General features: G+C 49.3%; 1 protein-coding gene across 1 annotated transcript in view; it reads left to right on the top strand.

The window, feature by feature from the left end:
- Positions 1–14,393, top strand: part of TMEM184B (transmembrane protein 184B) — a 43,718-nt gene extending 29,325 nt beyond the window's left edge. Inside the window, exons 4-9 of the mRNA XM_044985589.1 lie at positions 3,408–3,498; positions 4,125–4,200; positions 7,881–7,972; positions 8,335–8,504; positions 9,368–9,562; positions 11,800–14,393. Of these exons, the coding sequence (XP_044841524.1) occupies positions 3,408–3,498; positions 4,125–4,200; positions 7,881–7,972; positions 8,335–8,504; positions 9,368–9,562; positions 11,800–12,041 (866 nt within the window). The 3' untranslated portion in view covers positions 12,042–14,393. The remainder of the gene's footprint in view (positions 1–3,407; positions 3,499–4,124; positions 4,201–7,880; positions 7,973–8,334; positions 8,505–9,367; positions 9,563–11,799) is intronic.
- Positions 14,394–19,346: the final 4,953 nt, after the last annotated feature.

Raw genomic sequence — 19,346 nt, forward strand, 5'->3', positions numbered from 1 at the left:
GTTTGTGTGTAAAGGCCTAGCAGGAAGCCTGCTACTCTGAGAAACTCCTCTCCTAGCAACGGCTATTATCCCCTCCGCCTTGCCTAGGGAGTTTGCAAACATCGCAACATCTGCTCAAGGGGTGGGCCTGCGTTCTAAAGTTCACCCGCTTGTCCCGCCTGTTGTGCTGTGTGGAGGTGCGTCCCCTGCCCCTGTGTATTCTCTGAACAGTTTCAAAACTATGCTCAGGAAAAGCAGGAGATTGGAGAGGGTGGGAGGGATATCTTTCTCGTGTTCAGTGGAGATTTTTACTCTTGGGGAATAGCTCCACTTGAAAACAATAAAAATAGTAACGAATAAAAAAATCCATCACTAAACTTGGAATCTATGTTGTACCAATCATGGGTCGTTCTCTGTGGTGTGTCTTTTGGCGGGTGGGGTGTACTTTTTTGGTCCTGCTCTTTTATCCTGCCTCTACACACATGAAACCCTGGGGCCTCAGTCTGTGACATAAGAGTTTGTGTTCTTTTGTGGTGATAAGTAATTTTGATGACAAAGACGAATATGGGCTAGGAGGGGAAGCGCTGTTGTTCTAGCACAGCCATCTTTAATAATTAGCACTTGTTTCTTTTGGGGACTGTAGAGGGAGAGTGGGGGCAAATGTCCCCATTCTTCTCCCTCTGATTTCACCTCCTTCCCAACGCTTTTGGATGGGCAGCTGGTGTTGCAGTGACCACTTTGGAGAGTAGTGGAGGGCACCACTGGAGAACAATATGAGAAGCTAAGCTTCTCCTCCCCCAGCAGCTGAGAGTTGCCTTCATAGGCCTAAAGTTAAGGGAGATGCAGGAAGTTTACAGACCAGGTAATTTACCACAGGTTTTTTAAATAAATGTTTTCTATGTTGTCTTTTTAATTAATTATTTCATCGATACCAGTACCCCAAATCATTACAGAAATATAGTCAATGGGCCTGTTCAATAACCAGGATTACAGGTGGAATACAAGTTTGCCTTATTGTATAAATAGAAGCAGGTAGACCATGGCCATTTATGCACTGTACTATTCTGTTGTGCTAAAAATGTCTAGAAGTGCTTACGTTGTGTCTAATCCTGTTGTTAGATTTTTGGGAGGTGTTTCTTCATGGGATCTGTGTCCCTTTTGTGTAAGGGCATAGTTGGGTGATTACAAGGGCCCAGAGGAGGTGAAAGTCCATGGGCTGTCTCTGATCATGGATGTCTTTTCAAGTGGGATAACCTCTTTGATATCTGGTATCAAGCTCCTTGCTGAGGACAGATTCTTGGCCTTATGCATTTGATTTTGTTTTGTTCTTATCTTGAAATTCCCTGGGTACGGGGTCTCTCCCCTGAGTTTATTATTTCCTCAAGGCATGTTGATATTACCGTAATACAATCAGGATCTGGGCCCCGTTGTGTTAGGTGTTGTACAAACAGAGTAGGACAGACCTTGCCCCAGGGAGCTCACAGTCTAATTTAAATCAGGATACAAGAGTGGCTGTAACGGTAGGAGAGAGGTGGGCAGACTAGAATAAGGGAAACGGCAATGAGAACAGGTTAACATAAGCTAGCCATGTGCATTGCTAAATGCTTGTCATTTATTAATTTATTTATTACATGATCTATGATAAATGAAAGTCCCTACCAGCCATTCATGGGGTGGTGCTGAGGGAGCTATAACCACCCCAAAATTTGCCTTAGCCTCCCTGTAGCCACCCCGTATCAGCTGTTGCTCTCTGGCTGCCCAGCTCTGAAGGCAGAGCAGAGAGACTGGTGGCTGCTGGCCAGGCACCCAGCTCTAGCAGCAGTGGAGAAGTAAGCCGGAGGGGGTGGGACAGGGGTGCCTGAGAGCAGCCCCCAGCCCGTGTCCCCACCCGCCAGGGGTGCCACCCAGGGCAGATGGATTGGCTGGAGCTCCCCACAGCAGCCAAGACTCATAGACTTTAAGGTCAGAAGGGACCATTATGATCGTCTAGTCTGACCTCCTGCACATGACCTGCACTGGTCCAGGCTCCAGGGGCACTGCCCCCCACAGTTGCTGCTCCCCAAGTGCCAGAGGGCTCTGTCAGCCCCAGAGCTGGTCCCCCTACCTGGGAGGCTCTTGCCACCTGCAAACAGCCTGCACCGCAGACTGCCCAGCTCTGGCTTCTGGTCTGGCCGGAGGGAGGGAGCTGTGGGGGGATGGGGGAGGAGAAGGGGCAGAGCCACAGAGAGAGGCGGAACCTCATGGCAAGGAAGAGGCTGGCACTGCCCCCGCCATTCACTTGGCAATATACTGTAGGTGTCAGCGGAGGCGAGTCTTGAAGAGGGGAGAGCATTCCTCATGTAAGGGGTGATCCAGAAGAAGGAGCAAATGCCCTGCATGGGGGATGCATCCTGGTGGGTGATGTAAAGCCCTTACTCATCTCCCCAGTTAGTGAAAAATATTACAACTTTCTGTGGAGAATAATAGGCAGGCTGCAGGTTGTAATGATTGCCATAAACTGTGAAACAAAGTTTCAGTCACCGGATCACCCCTCCATTTCTTTGGGTCTCCCTGTGGGGAGCTGGGGGGAGTGCCCACAGTCAGATCACATAGGAGAGACTGTTTGCTCATCAGCTGTCCTAAGCTAAGCAGGGTAGGGCCTAATTTGTAAGGCTAAGATTTTGTCATGGATATTTTAGTAAAAATCATAGATCGGTCACGTGTAATAAATAAAAAATTCAGGGAGCCTGTGACTTGTCCCTGACTTGTACTAAAAAATATCCATGACAAAATGGGAAGCTGTTGGGCAGCTGTGGAGGCAGGCTGGGATCTCTGGGGGCCCCCACCACTTATGGGGGCTCAGAGCTCCAGGGTCCCCCTGCCGCCCCCGGTGGCAGGAAGCTGTGGGGATCCCCCCAGCCACCGGGGGCTGAAGTCATGAAGAGCTTTGGAAGTCACAGATTCCGTGATTTCCATGACTTCTGTAACAAAATCGTAGCCTTGGTTTAGAGACCTCAAAGGTGAATAGAGGGTGCAGAAAGAAGTGAGATGAATGATTCATTAGGGATGCTTTTCCAGGTGAGTGAGTACTAGGCTAATGCCCCAGAATAGTGCTAGGGAGCGCTGTGAGTCTGGGAAGGGCATCTTACAGAAGAGATGTAAAACGGAGGCCTTGACCAAAGTGGTGGTAGCTAAAAGTCGCATGGCACTGTTGGGAAGAGTAGGGGTATTAGCCTTGGTGCCCTGGCCGGGTTTCGATGCAGATTGCCATGTAACTGCTGAAGCAGCAGGAGGAGGAGTGCACCCTGTAAAAACAGTCTGGGATTCTCAGAATGAAAGGCGCTGCACAGATTGTCATTGCTGCTGGTTTTGCTTCTCCCCTGCACCCCAGCTGCTTGTCCCCGTGCAGTGGGTGTCCTGAGTTTGATCTGGTTAATCTGTCTTTGCAGCCTTTGTAATCTACAACTTCCTCAGCCTCTGCTATGAGTATCTCGGGGGGGAGAGCTCCATCATGTCTGAGATCAGAGGGAAATCCATCGAGTGAGTACTCCAAGTCTATTCACAGCACTCTCGCCCATCCTTCCCTGGGGGCTTCTGTGTCACAGGATTTGCTCTAACCCCTGCCACTGGGAACTGTGTGGTGCAATAAGTGTACCCTGGAACTGGATCGGATGATACCACCTAGCTCATTACACACAGGACTCAAACGGATTTACAAGCATCCACTCACACTGGATGAGGCCATTCAGATCATCACGTGTGAACGGAGCCTACCTACATAGAGCTTTCATGTTCACCTGGCTCCCCTGTGGTTTCTTCTCCCCTCTCCCCAGTATGTGTTTCCTTTCCCTAGCCCATGCTGGTTGTGGCTGCCTGCCCTCCTTTCTAGTGCTATACCATGCTAGCCAACAACTTCCCTGCCAAAAATCGGTTTTGGGGGGTAGAGATAGGAGTGCAAACCACACCTCTGTTCGTGTCTCCATCTCTGAAGGAGACTAAGGCTGTCGCTATGGTGATGACTAATTAGGCCTGGTGAAAGCAAGAATCTTATATTTTCATTGGGAGGAGATGAGCAGGCAAGGGCCTGCATCTCACTGCTTGCCATATCCTGAGCTCTACCCTCTGACTCCTCTTTCTCTGGCTGTCCTGCTGTGTTGCGTTTTCAGGTCCAGTTGCATGTATGGGACTTGCTGCCTGTGGGGGAAGACGTATTCCATTGGATTCCTGAGGTTCTGCAAACAGGTACGAGCTGAAGAAAGCTGGTATGTGTGCAAGAAGCAGGAGAGGAGGCAGTAATGCCTGGCCCATGGAGTTTCTGAGATGAGGGCCCCTTTGGACCCACCTCTGTTCAGTGGATTTATGAGATTGAGCTGAGAAAGGCACGTAGCTTGGTGGGTGAGAATAAATCTGTTATCATCATGTTATAATAGCGCTGAAGCAGATATACCATGTTGCTCTGCCCACCCGAAAACAAGAAAGGCGGTTAGCAAGGGAAATGAGATGTCTTCTCTACAGGATCTACTCCAAGCCCCAGGAGTCCCTAAGAACTGATGTTTGTTTCCTCTTCCCCTCCTGGGATAGGCAGGTCCCAGATCCCCTATGAGAACTTGGTGCCTTCTTGGGTCCCAGACACCCGCAGTAGTTGTGTAAGTGTCTCTTGCGTTCCCAGCTTTGCCAGTGTGGTTAGGAGTGGGAGTATGGAGTCTGATCATCGTGACACACCACTTTGCAGGAGGAACTTCTCCAGCTATTGCTCACTCCAGGGGGGTGTGCATGATGAAGAGGGTATGTCAGGAAGAGAGAGAAATCTAAATGACAACAAATCCGTCATGTGTTCAGTCATGGGGTCCAGGAGGCTGTCACTGCTGGCTGCCACAAGGTAGCAGTAAAGGTAGAGATTTGCTAAGCTGCTGAGAGTGACATGCAGGATCTCTCCGTCGATAGTGACTGAAACAGGTTTGGTTAGATTGGGGCGTTGCTTTCATTCTCTGAAAAAGGGCCGAATTCCATTTTTAATTATAGTCTTTGGGTCTTGATATGAATTTAGGTCCATTTGCTGCCCTTACTCCGCACCAGAGCTCCAGCTGAGCTCAATGAAAAGTTTGCATTAAGATCAAGAGTGAAAACAGCCTGATTATCGCATTCAGCATTACTCCCTGGGAAGCATAGTGACCTTTAGGACTGTGACTATTTCATCCTTCCTTATCCTCCTTTATTTGTTTCTCTCCCTCTTTCCTGCCTTTATGTATTTCTATTCTTCCCTCTGTTTTTTCCTTCCCTAATTCCTTCCTCACCTGGGCTTCACTCCCACCCCATTCTCCATTCCCCCCCATTACAGTTATGAGCAATGAAATAGCTAATGTTGACATTTAAAGTATCGTCAGTTGGCTTTCAAGTAACACCCCAGTGAGATTAATAGGGCATACGGTAGATCACCCCTCTCAGCGCTGTTGTTTCAGACCATCTGCAGACTTAGGCTGACATCACTACGTGGGTAACACTCGGTTCATATTTGGAAGGTTTTCATCTCAACCAGGAGGACTAGCAACTTTTTATTTTGTTTAATGAAAGCTGAAATTCTGCAAACTCTGAGTATGTTGTGCAGGTTCCACAAATCAATCAAGCGGGCTGAGGCTTTGACAATTCTGTCTTAGATGGATATTTTTTCTAGACTCCCTTGCTTCCCTACATCGTGGTAGCAGTTCTTCCAGATGTGACTGCCCTTTGCAAACTGCTAGCACCGCTTTCTAGCCTGCCAGAGGGATGTGAGGCACTTCCCTCTCACTCCATGGAAGTTGGGCTGACAGCAGTTCAATGGGCAATCTGTGACACCAAGCCCAGCCTCTGGGACCTCCTTGGGATTTCAGCACTGGGGAGCATAAAAACTTCCAGGGCCACCTGACTGCCCAGTTGATCTCCATGATGACCCACTGAGGGAAACCCAAAAGGAGCACCTTGGCCATTCTTCGCCCCCCTCTGAGCCTGTCTGGTAGTGGTGTCACCCTGTCGGGTCTTGTCAGCCTTGTTAGTGCTGAAGAGGTCTTCAGCACTAACCTCTTCAGCACACAATTATCCTTCCCCTCTCCTCTCTTGAACTGGGCTGTTCTCAGACAGGCGTCTGCTGTATCCATCTGTATTGGCCATGTGTAGCTTGGGCACTCAGGGTACATCTACACTGCAATAAAAGACCCGTGGCACAGATGCGGCTGACTCAGGTTCATGGGGCTTGGGCTGTGGGGCTAAAAACTGCAGTGTAGTCATTTGGGCTGGAGCCCAGGCTCTGAGACCCACCCCCATTGTGGAGTTTCAGAGCCTGGGCTCCAGCCTGAGCCCAAATGTCTACACTGCAGTTTTTAGCGCCGCAGCCTGAGTCCTGTTAGTCTAAGTCAATTGACCTGGCCTCTGAGACTTGATGCTGTGGATTTTCTGTTGCATTGTAGATCTCCTCAGAGGCCACAGCGGCGGGTGTGGTCTAAAAGCCTGGGCAGGCACTTATCTCCACAGCAGGGTATTACGCAGAGGTTCTTTCCCGACTTGTGCCCAGTGACCTTCATGATGTCTGGGTCATGCACCCTCAGTGCATTTCCCATATGTCTTATGCTTTCTTCCCCAGGAAGTGCCTAAAAACAAAAGTGTGTGGTTTGGATTGCAGGGAGATAGTTAGACAATCCCTGGACTGGACGGGGAGGAAGCTCAGAGTTGTTGTTTACCAATTAACTTGACCTTATTCAATTCTCATCTTGGTGACTCACCCACTGGCTTGTGTTGGGTTTTTTTATCGCCTTGAAATCTTATGACCACTAGCAAATTGTGTCTTACCAACAGCGTCCTTCCCTTTGGTTTTACCTTCCTTCTACCCCCCTCAGCACCTTGCAAAACTCTTACCTCATCTGCTTTAGGGAGACTCCAGTGACAATTTTAGGGTCTTCCCCACCCTTTGACCTTTATGAAGTTCAGCTTCTTCTCTCTCCCGGAAGTTAAATGTTTCTTACTGCTGAGGTTTAGGGTGGGAGGGAATCATGAGGGGGTGGAGGTCAGAGGCCATGCTCAGTGCTGGGACACTTGATGGAGCAGACAGAACTGCTCTCAAATCCTAGAGAGCCTCCAGGGCGATTCTCCCTTCCAGACTGACTCTAAGCTCGTGCAAGTGAAAGCAGAACGGCTCTAACCTAGCTAGGCATTTAGACAGCACTCGTCACTGTGGTATCTGAAACCAGCTTACACGGTTTCATTTGCCGAGATATCCCTTTCTAAGAAGAGTCTGGAGTTGTTTCCTCTTTTCTCCCATGTAAGGTGACCACCTGCATTGCAAGCAGACCGAGAATATGGTGATGAAAAATATGGACCAGAGTCCTTTCTTCCCCTCCTCGCCCGTATCCCAGGACACCATTTCATAACGTTTTGTTCATTATACAGAATTGTGTGTGTACCATGCCCCAGGGTAGGATCATGTGTGGTTATTGCCTGGAAACGTGCATTTTATCTGATCAAACGTTTCTCAGTAGCTCCTCACTGGACTTGGACACAGAACATTAGGCCCCAGTTAAAGACCTTCACTTAAAATACAGGATGGGTGGTCTCCCTACCTCTACTGCACCCCAGCCTCTGAACCGACTCTGTCAGTGAGCAGTCTCTTGCGACCTCCAGCTCAGGAGTGGGCTTCGCCTCTTGTGGTGGAGGAGGGGCAGCCACATGGACACACATGATCTGAATCTTTCTCATCTTCTACTCCCAGAGAACTGCAGTTAAAGAACAGTGGGACCAGTGTAATTGTTAGGACTGGAACCACACTATGCTGTTGAACCGCTCTGATGGTGACTGATGCATGGTATTGGTTGCCTCTGGATCAAAGCCTGTGTGTATGTATATGGCACTTGTTCTCTCTCCTTCTCCATCTCATTCCTTTTCCCTCTTTCCCTTAGGCCACCCTGCAGTTCTGTGTGGTGAAGCCCCTTATGGCAATCAGCACAGTCATCCTCCAGGCCTTTGGCAAGTACCGGGACGGTGACTTTGAGTAAGCAAACTGTTTAGCATCATGGGATTTCTCCAGCAGGCATGCCTCTCACAGGCCTGACGTTCCATGCATTTGTGAAGGAAAGAGTCTGGCTGCCTGGGGTCTGAGTGACTGCACAGGGTCCTGATGGGGAGAGGGCGTGTGTGGAGAAAGGGGGCTCTTGGGCTGTGCATGAGAAGAGGGAGGGCGGCGTGGCGGGGAAAGGAGGCATGTGAGAGCGGAGCCGATGGGTTTCATGTTACCTCGGGGAAGGGGTTGAGTGGGGGTGCCAGGGGGGAAAGAAACACTGTACCCTTGTCTTGAAGAGGTGAGGGATGGAGGTTATTTGTGAGCTGCAAAGGGTTTGTGTTTCCTCATTTCAGTGTCACCCGCGGCTACCTCTATGTGACGATCATCTACAATATTTCAGTCAGCCTGGCGCTCTACGCCCTCTTCCTCTTCTACTTTGCCACACGTGAGCTGCTCAGCCCCTACAGCCCCGTTCTCAAGTTCTTCATGGTCAAGTCCGTCATCTTCCTGTCCTTCTGGCAAGGTGAGGCACCTCCTCTCCCTAGCCTGCAGATCTCCTTAGAGAGGCTCCGGGGAAGTAAAAGCTGATGGAACAAGTGTTGTTGAGTAGCCACCAAGTCTCTCTCTTGTGATCCTTTAGTACGTGGTTGTTCGTCCCAGGAGAAGCTCTCGCCCCTTTTGTCATCTTTGTTCCTCCCCCACTGTCTTTGACACACACCTGCCTCACAAACCAGCTGCTTGTTTCATGGTGGCCTTGGGCAGCTCCGCCAGTGGCAAGATGCAGCTGGCATGAGTTTATTTGCATACTGCAATTGTATTGTTTAAAGTGACAAACCTGAAATCATGGGTCTCTTTTAAAGATTATGAGCAAATCTTTAGTCACAAGCGCACATACCTTTTTTGCTAAATGACACATCAACTGAAACACGTGTCATGTAACTGCAGAACCCCCAATGGATCAGGGCAAGATACATAGAAATAAGGAGCTATTCCATCAGAACAAACTAATTGTCTGCGTAGTCCACTATATTGCTATGGCATTAGCAACGTTGTCACATGCTACAGAGAGAGTAGAAAACTCACTTCATGTACTTGCGCAATACTTGTGCGATTCATTTATACATTGTGATTAGAAAAATGTTCCTATTTAAGTGCTATCTGTGCTCAAATTTGTTGCTATTTAATTTCACACGGTGCTGCTTTTCCCTTGCACTACAAAACAGGATGAATGGGAGCATCCAGCTAACTTCCTGTAGCAGTCATTTTGTTAAACGAGTTTGCCTGGACATGTGCACAGACAATTGGCCATGCTCATTCTGTGGGGAGTTGTGAGGTCAGCCTTTTTCCCCCCCCTCACTTGTGTTTTGAATCTGTTGCCCTGCTCAGGGATGCTGTTGGCTATTCTTGAGAAGTGTGGTGCCATTCCCAAGATCCATTCGGCCAACGTGTCTGTGGGTGAAGGTACTGTGGCCGCCGGCTACCAGGACTTCATCATCTGCGTGGAGATGTTCTTCGCAGCCCTCGCCCTGCGCCATGCCTTCACCTATAAGGTCTATGCAGACAAGCGTCTTGACGCACAAGGTAAAGGAGCCAGCTTCCATGGGAGGGCATGCGTACACTTTGGTGTAGCTGGTTTATTGGGTCCTAGGCTCCCAATCTGGATACTCAGGAAAGCGTTCTCTCTCCAGTTACGTTTGCACAGGCACTGTGTGCAAGGGCCCTACAGAGCAGAACACAGTTTGATTTTCAATGTTTCCTTTTCAATTCCCCAGTACTCCACCCAGATCAGCTCGCTACAGAATTCAGGCCTGTAAGAATTCGTCTCCTGTCAGAGGATGGCATAATGGCCTCTTTCCTGTGTTCTTCTGTGGGGGAACACCACATGTTCAGATTGGGCAGCAGACACAAGGGAGTCGGGGGAGAGGTCTGAGGGGAAGCTCCTGTTTTCCTCAAACTGAGGGAGATGGAAGTGTGTGCCCTTGGCATGAGGGAGGGGGATCTTCCTGCAGAGGCATTCTGAGGACAGAGGGGTCAGAGACCCTGCTCTTGAGAAAAAGAAGAGCATCAGAAGAGGGACTTGGAAGCTGGCCAGTGAAGAGAGGATGTTCTTGTGCCCACCACTGTACCAGTTTGTCATGGTGTTTTTCCCTCCTTCCCTAAATAAAGGGGTGTGGCTTCCTTCCCTTTAGAGATGGGATCTGCATCATGCACAGATGGCATGCAAAGGTCATGGCATGACCACTCCATCCCAGCAAGCCTAGAGGCTCTGGAAGGACAGGTCACTCCAACAATAGGGGGCTTTGGGGTGGAAATTAGAGGGATCCGCCCACCCTCAGCCATAGAGTCTGCATGTGTTAAATGGATGGTTAAATTGCTACCCAGCACTGCCGGGGATGTTTTGGTGGCGGGTCTGAGAATAACTTGCTTGTTCAGCCTGTTATTTCCCATCTTTCTATCTCTCTCTCTCTCTCTCTCTCTCTCCTTTCTCTCTTTGTCTCCCTTGCTTTGGCTACTGGTTTCTGACGCAGCCGTTCCATCGTATGGGCCATACGGTAGGTGCTGTGTTCTCTGTGTATTCTTCAGTTGCTCTTAAACGAGTACTGCTCGGACTGGTTTCCCACCCCTCTCCACCAATATCCTAACCCTTCCCTATGAAGCACTAGCTGGCAGATTCCAGCTGCCATCCCGTGTGTGGAACTTGCCTTCCTCAATGCAGCTTCTTGAGAGTTCCTGTATCGTAGGTCGCCTAACAGGGCAGTGGCATAACTTCATAGCCTGGAGTACCTTTGGTGGGGCTAGCAGGTTGAGAGTCTTATCAGTCGCGTTGAAACACTTAATTGTTTTAGGTCTAGCTAAAACCACGGGTTTTTTTGTACAGAGCGCATGGCGTTGTTCACAGGTCTAAGGGTGGGAGTGGGGCCATGTATATTGAAGCAATCAGCCTCACCTGTGAGACAGTCCCCCTTTTATCCCCAAAAATAAGCAGCATGCTTTGATGGTTTGGGGAGTTCATCCTTTGGGGCAGGGAGCAAATTCAGAAGCTCATGTGGGTACTGATGCCCCTGGAAGTTCAGAGAGGAATGGGATTCGTAGCATTCCAAGATAGGAGGCAGCCACCTTAACTCTGTACCTCTCTGTCTTGCACCCTGTAATTTCCCCACATCCCTCAGGCCTGACTGACTCCCATATGGAGTTGGCCCAGCTGCAGCTTCCCTCATTGCTGCTCTGTGAGACACACACATCCCATGCCCCATGCAGAGCGCCCTTTTCTGTTGCTTTCTCCCTCCCTCCCTTCCTAGCTTCCCATCTCCCTTCTCTTTGTAAATGTTTTCTGCCCCCCATCACAGTGGTGAACCCCTCAGTCCTGTCTGCAGCCACTGTCCTTCCTAATGAATGCAAGCCCTGTATTTTCCCCAAATTCCTAGAACCTTCCTCTTGCTCTTTTGTGCCTTCTCCAAATCCCTTACAGAAATGCTTCTTAATCTGTGCCTTGCGATCACGCCCCCCTACTAACCAGGGTGAGGATGCAGGGTGGGATTGTCAGCAATTTGTGTGCGTCCCATTCCTACTGCATGTCTCCAGTCTGCTGTTTTGAAGTGCAATTGCTCGGCCAGTTGTGACCAGTCCTCTTCCAAATGCTGGGAGCGTGCCCCTGAAAGCTTGTACCATTTTTACGGCACTTCTTTTGAAGCCACTTGAAGGCAGCCTGTGCAAAAGGTGCTAGGGTGTCCGGGGCTGTGGGTCACTGTGTGAACATTCCCTTCTCTGATTTTTAAGGCTTTGTCTTTCTCAATGCGCTCTCCCATCTTGCCTGGCAGGTCGCTGCGCCCCCATGAAGAGCATCTCCAGCAGCCTCAAGGAGACCATGAACCCTCATGACATTGTCCAAGACGCTATCCACAACTTCTCCCCCGCCTACCAGCAGTACACCCAGCAGTCAACGCTGGAGCATGGCCCGCCCTGGCGCAACGGCAGCCACATCATTTCGCGCTCCCACAGCTGCTCAGGTGCCCGGGACAATGAGAAGACCCTCCTGCTGAGCTCCGACGACGAGTTCTAATAGAGGCCCCCTCCCCAGAGTTTCTCCCTGAGGCCACTGGCTGGAACAACCCCAGCGCAGCCTGGAACCTTCCTTTTATTTATTGAATCAGAAGTCATGTCACTTCCTGAATGGTGCTCTGTGCAGAGCTGGGCACTTCCCAGTAGCTTGTGTGGGTGTGAGTGTCATGACTCGGGGGTGGGGGAGTTGGCTGGGATTTCATTCTCTCAAACCATTTTCTAAAGCAAAGATCAACTGGACCAGGTTTTTTCCCCTTCACAAATAGCCGTTTAAAAAGCATCAAACACACGTGGTGAAGGGGAAGCAGAGCCCTAGGAAAGAGTGGTCCCTGTTTTTGTTTTCTTTTTTGTGGAGTGGGGGGAGGGGTGTGAGGTCATATCCTCCCACCACCGGGCAAGTTTTGTGAAACATGATTGGCTGGAATAAGAAGTGGCCAAAAAAGCTTGCATTCTAGCTGAACAACTAAATTACTTTGTGCTCCATTTTCCATAGTAGTTGATGAGGACACAACCTGCCCCCTTTGTTCCCCTCTCTACCAGCTCCTCAATATTAATTTCTCTGTATCCTTTGGGCAGTGCGATAGAGACACACTTGTACGAATTCCTGATGACCGTATCAGACCATCAGTCCTATCTGCTTCTCTGTTCTCTGTGGCCACAGTTGGAGGCCTGGGAAGGGAACCCCTCCCATCCCCTCGTGCACCTGATTATGCAATATTGTACTTTTAGAGGTGTGGGTGGAGAGAGAGATTTCCTCCTGACCCCCGCTGGTGATCAAGTAAAGTCCTGCAGGGTGGGCTGATTTGAACCATTTTTTCTCTTTGTGGGTGAGGGGTTTTACGATCGCATGGATGGTCAGCTTCCCATCTCTCTCCTGCATTATAGAAGCAGGATTCCTCCTTGGAGTGTCTGGCTGTCCCTACTAGTGAAGTTAAATACTTGTGGTTAGAAGTTAATATATATTCATTTGCAGAATTCTGGCCCTTCATTTCCTCCTCTTGGATTTCTGTGCAGTGGGGACATTTTAACTCTGAACAGTCTCTCTCTTAGATACAGCTCTGGAAGGGAGAGATGGGGTATCTTCCAGTTACATTTCAGAACATGCACCTTCCCCGCTCTTCTTACAGATAGCCTTCTGCCAATCTTGTCCATTGATCTGCCTTGGGAATTGAAGGCATGTTGCTGCTAGGATGGGATGTTAAATACTCCCTCCTCATCTTCCTCTTTGTTGTTCAGGGCTTAACTGGGCTGGTTGGAGTTGTTTACACATTGCAGCCAGTCTGTCATGCATCTGGGTTGTCCCATGATCCCCCCCCAGGGTGGAGCTGCCACTGCACATGCTATAATCCCTGTCGTAACTGATGCAGTAAAGTCTTGAGCCAAAGGACACTGAAGTCAATGAGATTCTTTCCATTAACTTCAGTGGGCTGTGAATCTGGCCTTAGAGGCCCAGCAGAGTGAGGATGAAAAATCCCCTGGAAGAGCCAAAAATCTTGCCAGGCACCAAGAAATGCATCTTATTGGACTTCCCTGCTGCTGTGGTTACATGTGCCACCAAAAGGGAACTGAAACCAGGAGGTTGACATTAAGCTGCTGCTTTCCTCCCAGCTGGGCCTCTGTTCATTCCTTCCCCCATCACTAGGACCAGTTCTAAGCTGCTATTATGGCTTAAGGCCCCTTGGCTAGTTGGGGTCAGCAAGCACCCGCTCTGTCACAGTGTGTCTAGCCCCTCAGCTGGAGAGGCCTGATGGGAGGAGCTAGGGCTTGACTTCTTTTGCATGTGGCTTCCCTTTCTCGTCTGTGCCTTAATTTTCACAAGCAAAGATCCCAGCAGCACCCTCAGAAATTACCTATTCAGAGGCCTGTCTGGTTGGGGGAGGATGGATGGGGGCTAGAGGTGAGCCCCTTTCTCCTTGGGATGTCAGTGCGGGGTGTTGTGCGCTTCACTTTTTGCTATTGAGAATATGCTAGAGGAGAGGTGAGTCCGTTCAGTGCAACACCACCTGCTCCCCTACCTCAAAGCTGCCAAAGGGCCTGGGGACAATGGGGGGTGGGAGATGGGAGCAGGACGTCTAAAAGCAAATGGGCTTCTGTAACTACTGGGTTCCCCTCACCCTCTAGTCTCATGCAATATAGTGTGCTGCCTTTTTTTTTTTTTTTTTTTAAATCAGTCATTGCTAAACTGAAACAAAACACCCACTAATTATCAGGCCTTTCTCCACCTGCAATCCTACTGTGACGCAGGGCTGAAGTTCACGTGGGCCTTCCTTCCACCGACCTTGGTTTCACAACCACCCCTCTTCTCTCTCGTTACTTATTTTATATTAACTCTTTTTTTTGGGTGCACACGTCCCCTCCTGCGGGGCTGTCCAGTCCCAGTATTTCCAGCTGCCACGTGTCCCCAATCCCCCATCCCATTTTAATTTATTTGTGGGGAGTCTCTTGATGTCCCTCCCTTGGGTCAAGGGAGATGGCTGAAGTTTGGAGTGGCCTGGGGCAGTGCCCTTGACCCTGAGATGTTCCAGCTTTGGGGACGGGTGGTGTTTTATTTTAAAGCGGATGCTGCATATGCTGTGTGTAGGATCTGGATATTCTTGAAGTTTCCTGTGCTTAGTGGTTTAAAGTATAACCCTTTTGGCACTAGCCGCCTTTGGAAAAACAAAGAAATATGGTAGACACTAGAGCCGCGTCACACCCAGCTGCCATATACCTGTTTTTAGCACCATACGAAAACCTCTCTGCAAAGCTTGCTGCTCTCCTTCAGGACGGGCAAGTGCCGGAAGGTGACGATGACTGGCTGGCTAATAAGAAACAAACAGTAAAACTCAGTGCTGGAGGTTTAGGCTAATTGGCCCAGTGATCACATGTACCTAGCTAATGGTAGCCCAGAACCCTAGCATCCAGGCCAGTCCCACCAGTAGGCCGTCAATGCTGTCCTCTCCCTCTCCTGCTCTCTCTCTCCCCTTCCCTTTTTTACCATGTAACATATCCATGGAATTTGTTTTATTATTTTTCCATATAGAGTAGTTCTTTGTATATAAATGACTGGAAAAAAATGTATGATAAATAAGACAGAGTCACCTAGTTTTGTACTTATCGTGTATAACTGATGTGAGCTCAGCAACAAGCCGCTCTCTATTTTGGTCTTTGTGATGTTATAATACTCTGCAGAAACAAGCAAATACAATGACAAATAAAAATATATAGATAATATAGATTGTACTTAAACTGCCTCTGCCTCATGGTGTGTGGGGTCCCCCCCATCCCCGCTTCATTCCCTGGCCTGATCTTGTGACCTCTTTTTGATCGAGCCCCTCAGGCCATGTCCACGCTACTGCTTTTGTTGGTATAACTTGTCGCTCGGGGGTTGTGAAAAAAACACACACGGAGCGACATAAGTTACACTGATAGACGCACCGGTGTGGACAGCGCTATGGCGACAGGAGAGCTGCTCCCACTGACATAGCTACCGCCACTCGTGGAGGTAGTTTTATTATGTTGACAGGAGAGCTCTCTCCCGCCGGCATAGAGTGGCTACACAAGCGATCTTACAGCAGCGCAGCTGCATCGGTACAGCTGTAAGCTCTCTGATGTAGACATGGCCTCAGTCAGTAGTTCCTATTCTGTCAGTCTCCTTTGCAAGACAAAAGCTCTTCACTACTGTCTGTATCCATCCATCTCCGCTTCCTCCTGGCAGCACTCAGATGTGATGGCGATGTGTATGTGTCTAAACACAAGCGCTGAAGAGTAGTGGTACCTCAGCAAGCTAAGCACAGGGCTGGATGGCAGAAGACCTGCTTTCTATTCCTGGTTCTGCCACTGAGACTGGTGGTTCCTTGGGCAAATTGTTTGGAACAGAAATGGACCCTAATTTTGGGTGCCCAATGTGAGACAGATGGAATCAGAGATCCTGAGCACCCACAAGTCCTATTTAAGGCATTGGGGGCTGCAGGAGGTCAGCCCTTCTGAGAATCGTGCTGCTAGGGCCTGGCACCCAAAATTAGTGGACATGTCAGCATGGATTTGTCAAGAACAAATCCTGTTAAACCAACCTAATAGCTTTCTTTGACAGGGTAACGAACCTTGTGGATAGGGAGGAAGTGGTAGATGTGGTATATCTTGATTTTTAGTAAGGCTTTTGGTACAGTCTTGCATGACCTTCTCATAAACTAAGGGAAATACAACCTAGATGGAGCTACTATAAGGTGGGTACATAACTGATTGAACAACCATTCCCAGGAAGTAGTTATCAGTGGTTCACAGTCAAGCTGGAAGGGCATATCAAGTGGGGTCCCACAGGGATCGGTCCTGGGTCCGGTTCTGTTCAATATCTTCAATGATTTAGATAGTGGCATAGAGAGAGTACACTTAAAAAGTTTGCAGACAATACCAAGCTGGGAGGGGTTGCAAGTGTTTTGGAGGATAGGATTAAAATTCAAATTGATCTGGACCAATTGGAGAAATGATCTGAAGTAAATAGGTTGAAATTCAATAAGGACAAATGCAGCATACTCCATTTAGGAAGGAACAATCAATTGCACACATACAAAATGGGAAATGACTGCCTAGGAAGGAGTACTAGGAAAGGGATCTGGGGGCCATAGTGGATCACAAGCTAAATATGAGTGAACAGTGTAACACTATTGCAAAAAAAAGTAAACATCATTCTGGGATGTATTAGCAGGAGTGTTGTAAGCAAGACACAAGAAGTAATTCTTCTGCTCTACTCCACACTGATTGGGCTTCAGCTGGAGTATTGTGTCCAAGGAAAGTCCTGGAGAAGCCCTTTCTCTGGAGAAAGTCCAGAGAAGAGCAAGAAAAATGATTAAAGGAAAACATGACCTATGAGGGAAAACTGAAAAAAATGAGTTTGTTTAGTCTGGAGAAGAGAAGACTGAGGGGACGTGATAACAGTTTTCAAGTACATAAAAGGTTGTTACAAGGAGGAGGGTGAAAAATTGTTCTCCTTAATCTCTGAGGTTAGGACAAGAAGCAATGGGTTTAACCTGCAGCAAGTGAGGTTTAGGTTGGACATAGGAAAAAATTCCTAACTGTCAGGGTGGTTAAGCACTGGAATAAATTGCCTAGGGAGATTGTGAAATCTCTGTCATTGGAGATTTTTAAGAGCAGGTTAGACAAATGCCTGTCAGGGATGGTCTAGATAATACTTTTAGTCCTGCCATGAGTTCAGGGGACTGGATTAGATGACCTCGCGAGGTTCCTTCCAGTCCTACACTTCTATGTAGAAAAGTAGGCCATAACCTTTCTATGCCTCCATTTCCCTGTTGCTACAATGGTATGATAATGCTAAATGCTTTGAGATTATCTGTTTATGGGAAAAGGGAAATATAATTACAAAGTATTACAATAGGGTAACTGAGTTTTGTTTAAAACACCAAGTGCACTCTGGTTATAGGCTTCTGTTGTATTTTTGCCATGCGCTTCTAGCCAGCATGAAATTGGTGATAAATGTGGTAGTTGTGTTACAGGGACCCTCTCTCTACTTTGTATGGACGCATCCCCAAAGAAACAAGATCCTACTTATTGGAGGAGCCCCTTTCTCCCCCCCCCCCACCAGCCAATAGTGAGACTACGCTAGAGGAGGGATCCTGGTAGGCTGGTGGAGGCTGAGAACAGGAATTCTGGCAGGAGTGCACTAGAGGCTGCTGCAGTGGGAAGCAGATGGAGACTGGATGTCAAATGCAGAACAGGTCTGTGGATTCAACATTGCCTGGCGGCTGGGAACTTACCAGTGCACATTGCAAAGCTCTGTGGTAATCCCTCCCACCCGGGCTCTGGCAGCAGAAGTCTTCACATGTTTGTCCATGTAGGTTAAAAGGATCCTTGTTTTCCTGTGGTGATGGCAGCTCTGTGGAATGTGGAGCGGGTGGGACCAACTACCAAGCAGTCATTGACCTCTAGGTAACATTCCTGGAATTCCATCGTACACCTGCTTTTCCTGCTGCACTCTGCATTCCTGCCACAGAGGCCTCCTGGTTCCTTGTAGGTTCCCCATCAGGAAGGACCCTCTCCTTCTTCCCCCTCCTGACCCTTTAGTCAATTAGTAAGGTGGTGTGGTCTCCTGGCTCCAAGGCTCCTGTGTAGGCAGCAGAATGGACCCACAGTGTTTCCATCCCTGCAGCCCCCAGGACTCTATGTACACCAGCCAATGGTCTCTGTATCCAGATCCTTCCACCTCAAAAAGCACTGAAAGTTGTTACGACCTGATTGTATTTTCCAGAGGCCATCTAGCTGCACTCAGGCTCCAGCCCATTCCAGCTCCAGAACCCTGGCAGCCCTTGGCACTAATTGCCCCCTTCACCAATTAGTGGGTGACCAGATTGTCATCTTGCCCCTAGGGGTGGCTGCTGCAGGGCAGGGCTGAGTAGGGTTACCACCTTTGAAAGGCAAAAAAAAAAAAAAGGCACCCCCCCTCCCCACACACACACACACACACACACACACACACACACACACACACACAACGTCAAGCCTGCCACAACCTCAGTCCCCAAGGCAACTCTGCAACACCCCCTCCCCCCACCCCACTTCAACTGCCATGTACAGTGTGTAGAGCAGTGGCTCTCAACCTATTTATCATTGTGGGCCGCTGGGCCGCAGGTTGAGAACCACAGCGCACCCCTCCCCCCACAGATGGACCTCTGTGTCCAGCGCCTCCCGCCCAGAGACCCCTCCACAGAGTGGGGCCAGGCGTGGAGCCCTGGGCACGGCAGCAGGGACCCAGAGCCTCTGTGCAGGCCTGGGTGGCAGCCTGGGTCTTGACCCCACAGGGCCAGCCAACAGCTCCAATGCTCTGGGGCAGCCCTCTGACCCAGTGGGGCTGGCTGGCAGCTCTGGACCCCAAACTGTACAGGGCTAGGCAGCAGCCCTGGACCTTGGACCCCACAGGGCTGGCCGGCAGCCCCGGACCCCTGCCACGCTGGGCGGTCAGGCAGCTGGGAACCCGCACCTGCCACACGGCCTGGTGGCCTTTAGTATGCAGCTGGGCTAATTGTGCTAATTGAGCCGCATGGGGGTCGCAGGTTGAGAACTGCTGGTCTAGAGAGATTGATAACATACCAGTCTCCTCACTCTCACATGACTCAAACACTCTGTCGCACACACATGCAGTGTGCTTGCATGTTGATGGGCAGACAGCTGCTGTAGTTTCACCAGTACTGAACTGTTATGACTTAAACTGCAGAAGTGGGAACACTGCATCATCTTTAGCCAGACACACAAACTTTAAACATTAGCTATCCCAGTGTATTGTGACGATAATGCAAATCTGTAGACCCACATTTAA

Source organism: Mauremys mutica, chromosome 1 (assembly GCF_020497125.1).
Source record: "Mauremys mutica isolate MM-2020 ecotype Southern chromosome 1, ASM2049712v1, whole genome shotgun sequence".
In the NCBI taxonomy this organism is placed as follows: domain Eukaryota; kingdom Metazoa; phylum Chordata; order Testudines; family Geoemydidae; genus Mauremys; species Mauremys mutica.